The sequence below is a fragment of the Crinia signifera genome, chromosome 1 (genome assembly GCF_055691185.1).
Source record: "Crinia signifera chromosome 1, ASM5569118v1, whole genome shotgun sequence".
Lineage (NCBI taxonomy): Eukaryota > Metazoa > Chordata > Amphibia > Anura > Myobatrachidae > Crinia > Crinia signifera.
Genome location: NC_139217.1, coordinates 58,371,279 through 58,385,129, shown reverse-complemented (window position 1 = coordinate 58,385,129; position 13,851 = coordinate 58,371,279). Strand labels below are relative to the sequence as shown.

The following is a 13,851-nucleotide window of genomic DNA, read 5'->3' as shown; positions in this document are numbered from 1 at the left end:
TAGATTTGGGTGAGTAATTTTGTTTCTGTGCAGGGAAAATACTGACTGCTTTATTTTTACACTGCAATATAGATCTCACTTTGAAGTAAAACCCCACCCAAATCTAATTCTCTCTGCACAAGTAACACCTGCCCCACCTGCAGTGCACATGGTTTTGCCCATCTAAGAAGGATTTTGTCAGAAAGAATGAACCAAAATAAGGCCCTATATTATTTCTTGGACCTTCAGATGTATAAAGCCAGATGTCCGGAACCCTTCAGTCCTCTCCATGGCTCCACCAGTACAATTCATGGAGTGAGGATTAAACTTGCAGCGGACACCTAACATTCATCCTTTTCTCTCACCTTATTCATTATTCCTGTTGACGCCACTGCGCCCACTGCTTGCCGCGTGTTAATTTCTTAATGGAAGGGTGGAGATTTTGGGATAGGTGATCAGTGAGATGGTGAGGTCACTGGAAAGAGGGACAGACAGTGAGATAGGGGTGAGAAGGGGGATACTAGGCTGTAGAAGGGGGATACTGAGCTAAATAGGAGAGGGGGAAGCTGTGACAGGACCCATATGGGGAAAGTTTCAAGGTGCAGAGGTAGGGTTGCCAACTCATCCTTTTAATCCGGGACACATATTAATTACAAAGGTTCTGTGGCTGGCTTTCACCTGGTTTTAAACTGCCACACCTCAAGACTCCATTTCACCTGGTTTTAAACAGCCACAGAACCTGTGTAATTAATATGTGTCCCGGATTAAAGGGATGAGTTGGTAACCCTATGCAGAGGGCTGGTTGGAGAGGGAAGGGGGTAGAAACTGGGCTGGCAGGAGGGGAGACACTGGGATGGGGGAGTCAGTAACGGTAGGGGTAACTGGGCTTGAGAAGAGGCAGACAGTTTGAAGGGGGAACTGACCTTGAGTTGATGGTGCTGGTGTTTCTTGCCTGGAGTTGATGGTGCTGGAATGCCTGGTCCCGCAGACTTGTTGCTCCAGCATTTTATTACACAGCACCTGGCTACTGCTCCGATAGGTCACACCAGTGTGCTTGTGGTGCGGGTGCCAGCGATCACTTCCTCACCCTGGCGGTACTCAGTGGTCCTCTGTGGTGTGATGCAGTGTGGCCCAGTTTGGGGGGCACACATCATAATCTCTATGTGTTATAATATGGAAGTCCTATTCATCCAGATATGAAAATGTCCACTCTGGTATTTAGGCTAATTATTTATAGTAAATATTAAGCTTGTCTGTAACTAGGGGTTTACTACCAGTGCCGCTGCACAGTACGAGGCAAACACTATTTCTGTCCCTTAGCCCTTACTTACTGGCTTATAGGGGGCCTGGAACAGCACTCTGCATCTATGATCAGCCAAGCCTAGCATCCTCAAGATACTACTGGTGCCGCTGGACCCCTGCTCAGAAATCTTGGGTCCGGGTACACTGCTATATGATTTTTATTACATTGCATATTTAAAACTTTTTTTTATTATTACAAAGGAACACTGATAATTAATATTAACTATGCAATATAATAAAAATCTGTTATTAAATATTAAATTTATATTGCATAGAGAATATTTGTTTTATCTGTGTTTTTTTATAATTATTATTAATTATTTATTAACAGTTTCTTATATAGCACACACATATTCCTCAGCGAGAATATTTGAACATTCACATCAGTCCCTGCCCCAGTGGAGCTTACAATCTATATTCTCTACCACATGTACATGCACACATGTACATGTGGTTGGGAGCCAATTGACCTACCAGTATATTTTTGGATTGTGGGAGGAAACCGGAGTACCCGAAAGAAACCCACGCAAGCACCGGGAGAATATACAAACTCTGCACAGTTAGGGCCATGGTAGGAATCAAATTCATGACCTCAGTGCTGTGAGGCAGTAGTGCTAACCATTACACCATCCATGCTGCCCAAACTGAATAACTGTCTGTTCATTTATGAGACCGGCTGAATGACGGCACTTCCAATGCACTTCCCTGGTGCCACCAATGCCACTATTCAGGCTGTAGCCCATGCTGCCTGTGTTTCTCTTATAGTCATGCTCCCCCTAGGTGGGTAGATCATCGGCAATACAGGGACAGAACAGGGAAGGGCAGGTGGCAGTGCGCAGCATAATGCAATTTGCGGTGTGTCCCTTGATGTCATCAAATTCAGTAGTACAGGGAGCCAGACAGGTGACCAGACCCAGGGGATTTATTGGAGAGGGGGTTCGAGAAAGTTCCTTTCCAGAAAACTGTGCAGGCTGGCAGGTGGGTGGCTGGTACCTTTTTAAAACCATTGCTAGGCACTGCACTGCTGCAGCCATGCTTACAGTCCCTGAATCCCTAAGAACCTTGGGGCCCCTCACAAGGCCATGGCCCCATATGGATGTTGCTTTATGCCCCCCCCCCCCCCCCCAGTCACTGGCCCTGCATCTGCTTAATTATATCATGACATTGTGTAGCATCTTATCCGATGTTGGGCCAGTCACATGATTATACTTTCAGAATTTGAACATATTGTCAATATGATACAAAAGTATAGGTTTTGTTAATGGCATTATGCCCGGTACATACATACAGTATAGGCGTATGTGTTTTTTTTTTTTTATTATATTTTTTATTGCCGATATATAATATTATATCAATATACATCGAAGAAAAAAGAAAAATAGCAAAAAAAAAAGAGGAAGGACAATACATTTTAAGATACATATTCACTTCTAGATTAAATAAGAAGATTAGATATTTATACACATTTTTTATTTTATTTTTATAGACAGGACATGGCGAGATAGCCCCCGGGTCCCCGGGAATATCATTTCATCCTCTTATTCTCAATCTTCAGAGCAGTATAAATTTATATTTGTCCCCCAACCTCCTTTTGTTGCCTCCATTCAACTAGCAAGAAACAGGTCTGAATTTTCTCTTGAACTTGGGGGGATAGAGTTTGTATAAAATCTCCCCAGTTCTCAAGAAACCTCTCTTGGTTTCTCACTTTTTGTGTGGAAGCTTCCACCCAATCCATCAAAAATACATTGTATAATTTATCCAAAAACAGTTTCATAGAAGGGGGCTGAGGCTGAATCCACATCTGCAGAATATTTTTTTTTGCAGTGGCGGATATAGCCATCATTACTTTATTCTTAGCCTTTCTGCTCCTGGTTGTCCCATCGCCAGGTTCAATACTTTAAAATGGCCCATTGCGCTGATATATGGAAGTCGCTCTGTATATAGGTTTGGATAAACCGTTCTACGTTCTTCCAAAAAAGGTAGACCTCAAGGCAACTCCAGAGACGATGGACCAGATCCGCTCCAGCCATCCCGCATTTCAAACAATTACTATTATTAGATAACCCAATCTTGTTTCTCCTGTTAGGAGATAGATATGCTCTGTGATATATTTTTAAAAATAACTCTGTGTATGTGTGTGTTTAACAATTTTTTGCTACTTACTCCGATCAATGGCACCTAATGATTACTTTGTGTCCTGACCCCTGATGCAACTGTCTTTATTTACTATGTACTTGTACATCATTTATCGGTAATATGTGCCGTCTCTCTTGTAAACCAGGGTATGACAGTGGAAAAACTTGGCCGGAGGATTCTTCTGATTGGAGGCTTTGGGCTGATGGCGGTGTTTTTCACAATATTGACTTTATCTCTGACTTTCCAGGTGAGCATTTTATATTTATATTAACATACATTTATTGCCATAGCTAGGGGTACTTGTGTGTTTTCATGTGGGAATGCACCAATGAATGGGGGCAGATAAATAAGTGCATTTGTAACCACTTATCTTTACCACTTGGAAAATTACCATGCTGTTCTTCATCTGGTTGGTTTGTTAAGGGGTGTACACACACTGAGATTTTGGCATATTTTGACTAGATAGTCAAAATCTCCTAGAAGGTTAGCCAAAATCTACCAGTTTTTCTCCTGCTTAGTTACCAACGCTAATGCTGGGTATAAACCTACAGATTTATCTGTCCAATCTATCTGGTGGGAACAAAAATCTGTATGGGAGCATATGATACTCAATCATTTGCTCTCAAATGCAGGAAAACATAAACTAGTAATTCAGATACATTGGTTTAAGTCGTTTATTTTATTAGATTAAATCAAACAATCCTTTTTATCCATTTCCCAGTGTTTGGGAGCAACTGATCGATTGACATTTTCTCCCATACATTGCAAGATTTTGGTTCCCAGCGTTAGTCAGTATCTCCTAGCAGATTGTGCAGGTAAGGGAAATTTAACTAGATCATAGACTAACATTAGTTAGACAAAATCTTTCAGTCAAAGAGCGGGATTCTCTGAACTAAAAATGCGGTAAAAACCCTGCTATAGGGTTTTTACCGCATTGTGGGATGCGCTAAAGATCCCCCGCCGTGTTACCGCGAGGAGGGGCATCGCCATCAAAAGCTGGAGATGCCCCTTAGAAGCCTATGGGCTTCTACCGCGAGCCACCGCCGCCCCACACGGACCCCCGCTGACTCACCACAAAGGACAGCTCTTAACGCAAGAGCTGTCCTTTGCCATAATTATCGCATATGTTAGAGCATATGTGATAATTATGTCAGCGAAGGGCGGGCACGGATGTTAGAGCATCCCGCCCAAAATCTCCTGTGCATCTACCTAAATTCTTTTGTGTATCTAGTCAAACTTGGGTACTTGTTTCCTAGCACGGCCACAATCGGGGGTAATCGTGTACCTTAACTTAAGGTACACGATTACCCCCGATGGACCCGATTTCCTTTGAAATCAGGTCCATTTAGCCGGCTAGGCACAATATCGGGGGCATCGCGTCGGTCGGGACCATTAACAATGGTCCCGACGCGACCGACGCGATGCCCCCGATTTCCCCATAGGCTTCAATGTTAAAAAATATTTTAACATTGAAATCGTGTCGGGAAAGGTAAAATATCGGGGGCATCGCGTCGGTCGGGACCATTAACAATGGTCCCGACGCGATGCCCCCGATTTTTCCATAGCCTTCAATGTTAAAATATTTTTTAACATTGAAATCTTGAAAAAATGTGAAAAATGTAAAATGGGCCAATATGACCAATTATAGATGTCCCCGTCGTCACCCCACGATAGACGCCAACCCGAAGCGTGGCGAGCGCAGCGAGCCCGCGAGGGGCGGCGGTGCGCGTCCTCCGACCTTTTCATTCCCCTACTATCCACGTCGGCGTGGAGTGAGAATAGAATAGTGTGGCGAGCGCAGCGAGCCACCGAGCCCGAAGCGTGGCGAGCGCAGCGAGCCCCGCGAGGGGACGCGTATACCTGTGAAGTTATACGCGTCCCCTCGCAGGGCTCGCTGCGCTCGCCACGCTTCGGGCTCGGTGGCTCGCTGCGCTCGCCACACTATTCTATTCTCAACTCCACGCCGACGTGGATAGTAGGGGAATGAAAAGGTCGGAGGACGCGCACCGCCGCCCCTCGCGGGCTCGCTGCGTTCGCCACGCTTCGGGTTGGCGTCTATCGTGGGGTGGGGTGTACGCCGGGACATTTGGGGGGGTTGGGAATATTTTACATTGAATTCAATGTAAAATCGGGTCCCAGGGACCCGATTTACATTTCATAAAAAAAAAAAATCGGGTCCAAAATCGGTCGGTCGCGTCGATCGCATCGCATGCGACCAAATCGCATGCGATGCGATCAGCCCGATTTTTCCGACACGACCACCCCGATGTAAATCGGTGTGGCCGTGCTAGGAAACAAGTACCCAAACTTGCTTAGTCAAAATTGGCCATTAGCCAATATTCTCATCATGTGTACGGGGCTTAAATGATTTAGATACTGGGTTCCAGATGACTGGCAGACAATGTTTAGTCAGACAGTGAATAGGTCAACATCAAAGGTTAGACATGCATTAGTTAGACATTGCCAAAAGTTAGACATGCATTAGATAGACATTGCCAATAGTTAGACATGCATTAGACATTGACAAAAGTTAGACATGCATTAGATAGACAATGGCAAAAGTTAGACATGGCAGTGCACTCAATATCCCTATAACCAACTTTTTTTTCAAACCAACTTATTTCTACAGGAAAGGTTCTGCCTCACCTGCCTCACCCCATCACACGCCACACCCCAATTTAGTCCTGAACGACTTCAAACAGACGTATTCTTTTATTGCATTTTAATACAACTTAAGATAATTCTTAATTTATTAACCACTTTTACTAAATATGGCAAATAGGCACAGTCTAGTCTGGTCAAAAAATAGGAGAACCAGTAAACATGAACCACTAGAATATGTATACATTTAAGGCTTGATATACAGCTGGATATAGCCCACATAATGTACTTTCTTGTATTGCGCGTGTGTAGTAATATGTGGTGACATTAAGCGGAGAGGCGCTCCATCTGACTGGGGCGCACGTGCGTCTCACACGAACGCGCATCCCAGTCTCTCGACGGTGGCGCAGCGGGTCCCTGCCCATCTCTGCTTCAGGGAGAAAGGCGGGGTCGGAGCGGCGAGGGGGAGGGGTCGGGACCTTGTAAATTTCTTATGATTTCTTACCTGTGGCAGCAGGGGCTTCCTGGGTCCTGGCCATGCTGTGAGAGACACTTCTGGCGCACACTTGCTTCCAGGTCCCAATATTTATCCACCTATCCGTAATCCATACCTCTACTGATCTACCTAGTGCCTAACCTTCCCCTTGTCCCTATCCCTAACCTCCCCCTAGTGGCTATCTCTAACCTCCCCACCCTTCTGTCTAACCCCGCCCCTAGTGCCTATCTCTAACCTCCCAACCCTTCTGTCTAACCCCTCCCCCTAGTGCATATCCCTAACCCACTGCAGTGTAACCACTAACCCCCTAGTGCCTATCCCTTCGCCTTAGTGTCTATCCCTAACCTCCCTCCTAGGGTCTATCCCTAGTAGCCTCCCACCCCAACAGCCTAACCACTAACCCTCCTCCTAGTGCATATCCCTAACCTTCCCTTAGGGCCTATCACTAACCTCCTCCCCACAGCCTAATCACTAAACCCCCCTAGTGCCTCCCAACTCCCCCCTCTGCAGCCTAACCACTAGCCCACCTCCTAGTGTCTATCCTTTCCCCCTAGTGCCTATCACTAACCCCCTCCCTGCAGCCTAACCACATTCCCTCCCCCTAGTGCCTATCCCTAACCTTCCTCCTAGTGTCTATCCCTAGTAGCCTCCCACCCCTACAGCCTAACCACTAACAATATCCCTAACCTTCTTCCTAGTGCCTATCCCTAACCCTCCCCCTAATGCCTATCCCTAACCTTCCTCCTAGTGTCTATCCCTAGTAGCCTCCCACCCCTACAGCCTAACCACTAACCATATCCCTAACCTTCTTTCTAGTGCCTATCCCTAACCCTCCCCCTAATGCCTATCCCTAACCTTCCTCCTAGTGTCTATCCCTAGTAGCCTCCCACCCCTACAGCCTAACCACTAACCATATCACTAACCTTCCTCCTAGTGACTATCCCTAACCCTCCCCCTAGTGCCTATCACTAACCCCCTCCCTGCAGCCTAATCACATTCCCTCCCCCTAGAGCCTATCCCTAACCTTCCTCCTAGTGTCTATCCCTAGCAGGGCCGGTGCAAGGCACCGGAGCGCCCCAGGCGAGTCGGGGTGGGGGCGCCCCGGTGCCGGGGGGGGGGGGGTCTTGGTTGGTACCTGCGTAAAAAAAACTTCTGTCCCCGGCGTCCCTGCTGAGTGCTGGTGTAGGGGTGTCCGTGCCGCCGGGGGAGCCTGCGGCGCTGTTATCGTGTATACGCTTGTCGCGCCCGGCGGGGTCCCTACAGTGCATAGAAAATAACTAGCGCTATGCGCGCGGCGTTATTTTCTATGCTCTGTAGGGACCCCGCCGGGCGCGACAAGCGTATACACGATAACAGCGCCGCAGGCTCCCCCGGCGGCACGGACACCCCTACACCAGCACTCAGCAGGGACGCCGGGGACAGAAGTTTTTTTTACGCAGGTACCACAGTGCAGGGGGTGAGGGGCGAACTGCCGCCCTCCAGGTGCCGGCGCCCTAGGCAAATGCCTAGAGCTGCCTAGTGGTGGCGCCGGCCCTGATCCCTAGTAGCCTCCCACCCCTACAGCCTAACCACTAACCATATCCCTAACCTTCCCCCTAGTGCCTATCCCTAACCTTCCTCCTAGTGCCTATAACTAACCCCCTCCCCCTAGTGCCTATCCCTTCCCCCTAGTGCCTATCCCTAACCTTCCTCCTAGTGCCTATTATTAATCCCCTCCCCCTAGTGCCTATCCCTTCCCCCTAGTGCCTATCCCTAACCTTCCTCCTAGTGCCTATCACTAACCCCCTCCCTGCAGCCTAATCACATTCCCTCCCCCCTAGTGCCTATCCCTTCCCTCTAGTGCCTATCCCCACCTCCCCCCTCGGCAGCCTAATTACTAGCCCACCTCCTATTGCCTATCCCTTCCCCTTAGTGTCTACCCACTAACCATTCAGGCAGCGCCTATACCTAACCATCGGTATCCTCCAAATGTTGACATTTCACAGGGTGACATTTTAGATTATTGTCGACCATTCTACCGGAATCCACAGAAAAGGGTTAGAGATAGCGAATCTATGAGCCTTGCAGGTTTATGTATGAGTAACTTGACTTTGTAGGAGTTTGCAGTCATGCTATGATATCGGGCCAGATGTACTAAGCTTGAAAAGTGATAAAATAGAGAGTGATAAAACACCAGGCAATCAGCTACTACCTGCCATGTCATGCCAGGCTTACCACTCTCTGGTTTATCACTTTTTAGGGCTTAGTACATCTTGCCCATTGCCTTTTGTGTTTTTCTCCTCTTACGCCAATATTTATTCAGTTGATTTGTGATCTGTGTTACTTACAGGACCGCGCATCGTGGCTTCCTTACTGTAGCATTGTGTGTATTCTCGGCGTAATTGCTGCGTTTTGCATTGGACCAGGTAAGACTTATTTGCACTGTTGTGCTTGGACTACTGATATACTGTAAGCAGATCTATTGTTAATTACTAGGACAGCTAATTATGCTGCTTTGTAAGCATTTGTCTGATTTACATTTCTTTTTGCCACATGTTGTTATTATTTTGACCTGAAATGTTAAAACTTGTTTAATGTCATTCACATTGTGTTGCTGAGAATCGTGAGCATATATTGTTCTAATTGGCTGAATTAAATTGTTCTCATTAAGGCCCTTATTCTGAACTGAGCGGTACGGCCCACGTGCGGCCGTACCGCCGATGTTTTCACTCTGCACATGCGCAGAGGTCAATCTGCGCATGTGCAGGCGAAATCGCCGCACATAAAGTTTCTACGCCGCAAAGGGGGCGTATAGGGGCGTGAGGGGCTTCATACCCTCATTTCCCTATGCATACGCCCCGCGTTTCATGGGCGTTCCCATGCAAACGCGGGGCGTATGCATGGTAATGAGGCTATGACGCCAGTGATGGGGGCGGAAAGCTGACATCGCCGGATGTCAGTTCTCCGCCCCCATACAAGCTTTCACACGGACCATTGTCCGTGTGGTCTCAGCTTGCGGGAGCTGGTGGGGCGTGCGGCCCTGCCTTCGATGGTCGCAGACCATCGAATGCAGGGGGCAGCTCCCACCATGGTGGAGGCGTACGCCCCACCATTTTCATGCGGATCGCCAGCCGTCCGTGTACGGACGGCCGTGGCGATCCGTATTGTGGGCGGGGATTGGTTTGTGCGGCCGGAGCACCGTATGCGGCTCCGGCCGCACAGATCTGAATAAGGGCCCAAGTGATTTAAAAGGAACTTACAGTAATTTAATTGCAGCAATAAGACAAAACTTGAACTGCAGAGAAAGTGTATGTGTATCCTACATGCAGGGCAGCCGAGGGGGGGGGGGGAGTGGGTACTATTTACCCGGGCCCAGGCTTGCTAGAGGGGCCCTGAAGAGGGTGCTGCTGCTGCTGAGTTTAGAGTTATCCTTCACCTTCCTCTAAACATTTTGGGGGGGTGGCCTAAGTGCGGGAGGTGGCCATATCTCCCACATTTAGGCCACACCCCCAAAAAATTTTCTGGGCCTGGCATTCCTCTCGGCTGCCCTGCCTACATGTCCAACATTCCCTGATTTCCAGATGTTTATTATTCGTGCCTGGAATTATTTATTATTTCAGGGAATGTAATTGTAACAATACTAGACAAAAGTCAGACAGATCCCCATGTCTCGCCGCTAATGGCGACTTTTAGGGTGATTATAATTGACACGGTAAGCTGCAAAGCAGTGGCGGCGGGGAAGGGGATCCCATACATTCTGATACTTACCTATCCTGACACATAAGTAGTTATCCCTCTGTCCACTAGTCCTGTAGTGATCCATATAGGGTACCTGTGGAAGGTAACCATACTCACCAGGGTCCTCCAGCGTAGATCACGTCCTCTTCAATCCATGTAGGCTTCTCGGGTACTTGCCAAAACAAAAAAACGGCAGGTCGCGATCCCTTAAGGAACTGAAAAGAGCCGCAGAAAGCTTTGTTTATGTTCTGTGGCTCCTCCCCCTAAATATCGCGATCAGGAGCCAATCAGGTTGGCCTCGCCCATGCGCACTACAGGTTGTACACATACGCAGACTATCGCTAACCGCCAACAGCGCCATAAATCAGCTCCACATATGATGTAGTACATTCCAGTGTTGGCAGGAGCTATATAGGGGGCCAGTGTGTGTCCTGTTCCCCCCTACTCCCTCTGTATTCCAGCCCTGCCGCTGTGGCTGACATAGCTGGAATGTATATACAATTAGGAAGTTACTGTCTTTGTAAACCAGGAAAATAGGTTACTTTGGGGGAGAGAAAGGGAAAATCAAATACGTTGAAATCTAGAACCTATTTAATATCTGTTCTACTTCAGTTATGACATGATATTTGACCTAGACGATACACTGTGATTTGACTAAAAAGTTTTAAATCACTTGGGGCAGAGATGTACTGTAGCTTTAAAGTGAACCCGTCAAATCCTCTATTTCAGTGGACTGCCAGTATGATTTACTACTGTCACCATTAAACATTTCTTAATCCTCCCCATTGCATTGCAGTATTAATAATGTGAGTGATGGGTTCATAAATACTGCTTAAGTACCCAGTATACACATCACTGAATCCTCCAGCATTCCCCTTATCGGTGTCACCAATATCATATATTACAGCGACTGTTCTGAGTACTCTCTGCTCTGAAACACAAGATCTGAGAGCAGAATGGGACAGAGGAGAGCAGGGGAGTCTGGGATATCATACAGTCAGTGGCTGCAATGGAGCAGCACCAGTAGTAGAACATCTGTATTATGAATTCTTTCCAGGTTATTTCATAAAACATAAAACTAATGATGTTTCCTTTTTGAAACTCCAACCTTGTGGCTTATGTCTCTGTTTTTCCTTAAGATTGTTAGCTCATGAGGCTCATTCACATGTTATTGTGTATTGCACTTGGCCGCTCTAATTCTGCCACTCCCCTTCAACAAAATCTGCACTGGCTTCCATTCCCCTACAGAATCCTCTTCAAACACCTCACACTCACATACAGGGCCATCTCTAATTCCATTGCTCCATATATCTCTAACCTCATCTTCATTCATACACCCTCCCGCCTTCTACGGTCGGCTGACGACTGTCGTCTCTCCTCCACCCTGTTCACTGCTTCCCATGCTAGAGTACAGGACTTTGCCCGTGCTGCACCCCTTCAGTGGAACGCACTCCCTCGCTCCATTAGACTCTCCCCGACCTTGCAAAGCATCAAACGGGCACTGAAAACTCACCTATTCATCAAAGCGTACCCTTCCACTGCATAAACCAGCTGGTTCACCGACCCCTTGCCTTTTTACATCCTGCTATCTAACCACCACCCACTCGCTTGCACCTCTTGTAATCTGTCTGTCTCCCCTTCCTACTAGATTGTAAGCTCCTCCGAGCAGGGCCCTCTTCCCTCCTGTTGTCAAAGCCCTCTTCTTTTCACATGTCACTCACAGCTCTCCTATACTCCAACTCTCAGTGACCATCTTCATCCGCATACCCATCTCCATCATTGGCCTCAAGCCTCTTGTTGTATGTTGATTGAGTCCTCACTACTTATATTTAAGCTGTAATGTGTACTGATCTGTGGCGCTCTGTATTTGTACTGTATTTTTGTTATTTATTCAATGTTATGCCAAGTTTTGTCTCCCTGTATTGTTCCTTTGTACGGCGCTGCGAAACACTTGTGGCGCCTTATAAATAAAATTATAATAATAATAATTGCACTGATAATGTGGTTTTGTATACTATATATAGATTTCAGTATCCCTTTGTTGCTGATATATAGGACTAAGTGAAAACTGGAAACCGGACAAGACCCCAACATGCCGGACCGGACATCAAATTCTGCATTCCAGACCTTGTTGTGTCCGGTCCGGGGGTGTCCCATCCATGGGGGGATGCCTGTAATAGCCTTCACCAGGGACATGGGGAAGGGGAAATTACAGCCTCCCCTTGTGGTCCGGACCATCCCGGGTTTTGCTACATCCCCGGACCATACAGGGAAGCTTTATTCTCTCCCTCCTCCTCTCTTTGGAGTGCCTGTCCAGGAGCGAGCTGTCCGTCCCCCCCCCCGTCCCCCCCGGACAGGTCTCCCCCGGACAGGCACTGGAGTCCTGTCCGGTTTTTACCCATACCCCTGATATATCTCCGCCTATCATCTCTGCATTAAAACAATAACATTTTTAGGTCAAGAAGATTTGTCACTGCCAAAAATCCTCTCAATTCACCCCTCTCTTGTAGTCACTGGTGTTGCTTCGTCTAGATCAGGCATGTCCCAACTATGGCCCTCCTGCTGTTGTGAAACTAAAATTACAAGTCCCATCATGCCTTGCCACAGCTTTGCTATTAGGGAATGCTAAAACTATGGCAAGGCATGCTGGGATGTGTAGTTTCGACATGCCTGCTCTAGATACTGTATGTCCTTGCAATTGTTGGGTGGATACACTTTATAACAGAGTGTACCTAACAGACGTTCTTCTGTGTACAAGAGTTGAGGAAACCAATTGCACACAGAAGGTAGAAGATGAATTAATTTTGTTTCCACACCTTTGTGCTGATTGCTAAAACCCTCCTTGCAAACAAAGAAAGACTACAGCATGGTGTAATAATGGTGTAACAGGTGCTTACGCCGGCTGAATCCCAATCTCTTTTGAAGTGCCTCCAGTAGATGAAGGGTTATCAGGCTCTATGTTTTCCAGTGATAATACTGGGGATTAGACTGGCTCTGCCAGGCAGCTTTATACGGGGGATTACAATACTGGCGGAGTTATTTTTATCTGAATGGTTCTGCAGTCAGAGTAAGATTAGGACAAAAATTAACATAGTTTGTGAGTAAGGCTGAACGTAATTATTAATAAGCTGTAACTGGGAACCCTATGCACCGATGTATGGGTCAAACGGTCACTGGAAGGCTTAGTCGGAGAAAGGAATAAGGATGTACATTTAAAGATTTATGGGCAGATGTACTAAGGCCATGGGTCTTCAAACTGCGGCCCTCCAGATGTTGTGAAACTACAAATCCCAGCATGCCTTGCCACAGTTTTGCTATAAGGGAGTGTTAAAACTGTGGCAAAGCATGCTGGGATTTGTAGTTTCACAACATATGGAGGGCCGCAGTTTGAAGACCCATGTAATTAAGCCATAGAGAGTGGTAAACTGTTAACCAATCAGCTCCTGTCATTTTTGAAACACAGCCTGTATCATTGTAGTTATGAGCTGATTGGGTGGTACTTTATCTCTCTCCAGTATATCACTTTCCAAGGCTTAGTACATCTGCTCCTTAGGGGTCGATATAACAAACCAAAAGAGGATGGGCAGAGAAGGCACATACAGCATCCAATCAGGTTCTAC

General features: G+C 47.0%; 1 protein-coding gene across 1 annotated transcript in view; it reads left to right on the top strand.

Moving 5' to 3' along the window:
* Positions 1 to 13,851, top strand: part of SLC2A9 (solute carrier family 2 member 9) — a 278,105-nt gene that overhangs the window by 146,508 nt on the left and 117,746 nt on the right. The window contains exons 11-12 of the mRNA XM_083157786.1: positions 3,563 to 3,664; positions 8,844 to 8,919. Of these exons, the coding sequence (XP_083013912.1) occupies positions 3,563 to 3,664; positions 8,844 to 8,919 (178 nt within the window). The remainder of the gene's footprint in view (positions 1 to 3,562; positions 3,665 to 8,843; positions 8,920 to 13,851) is intronic.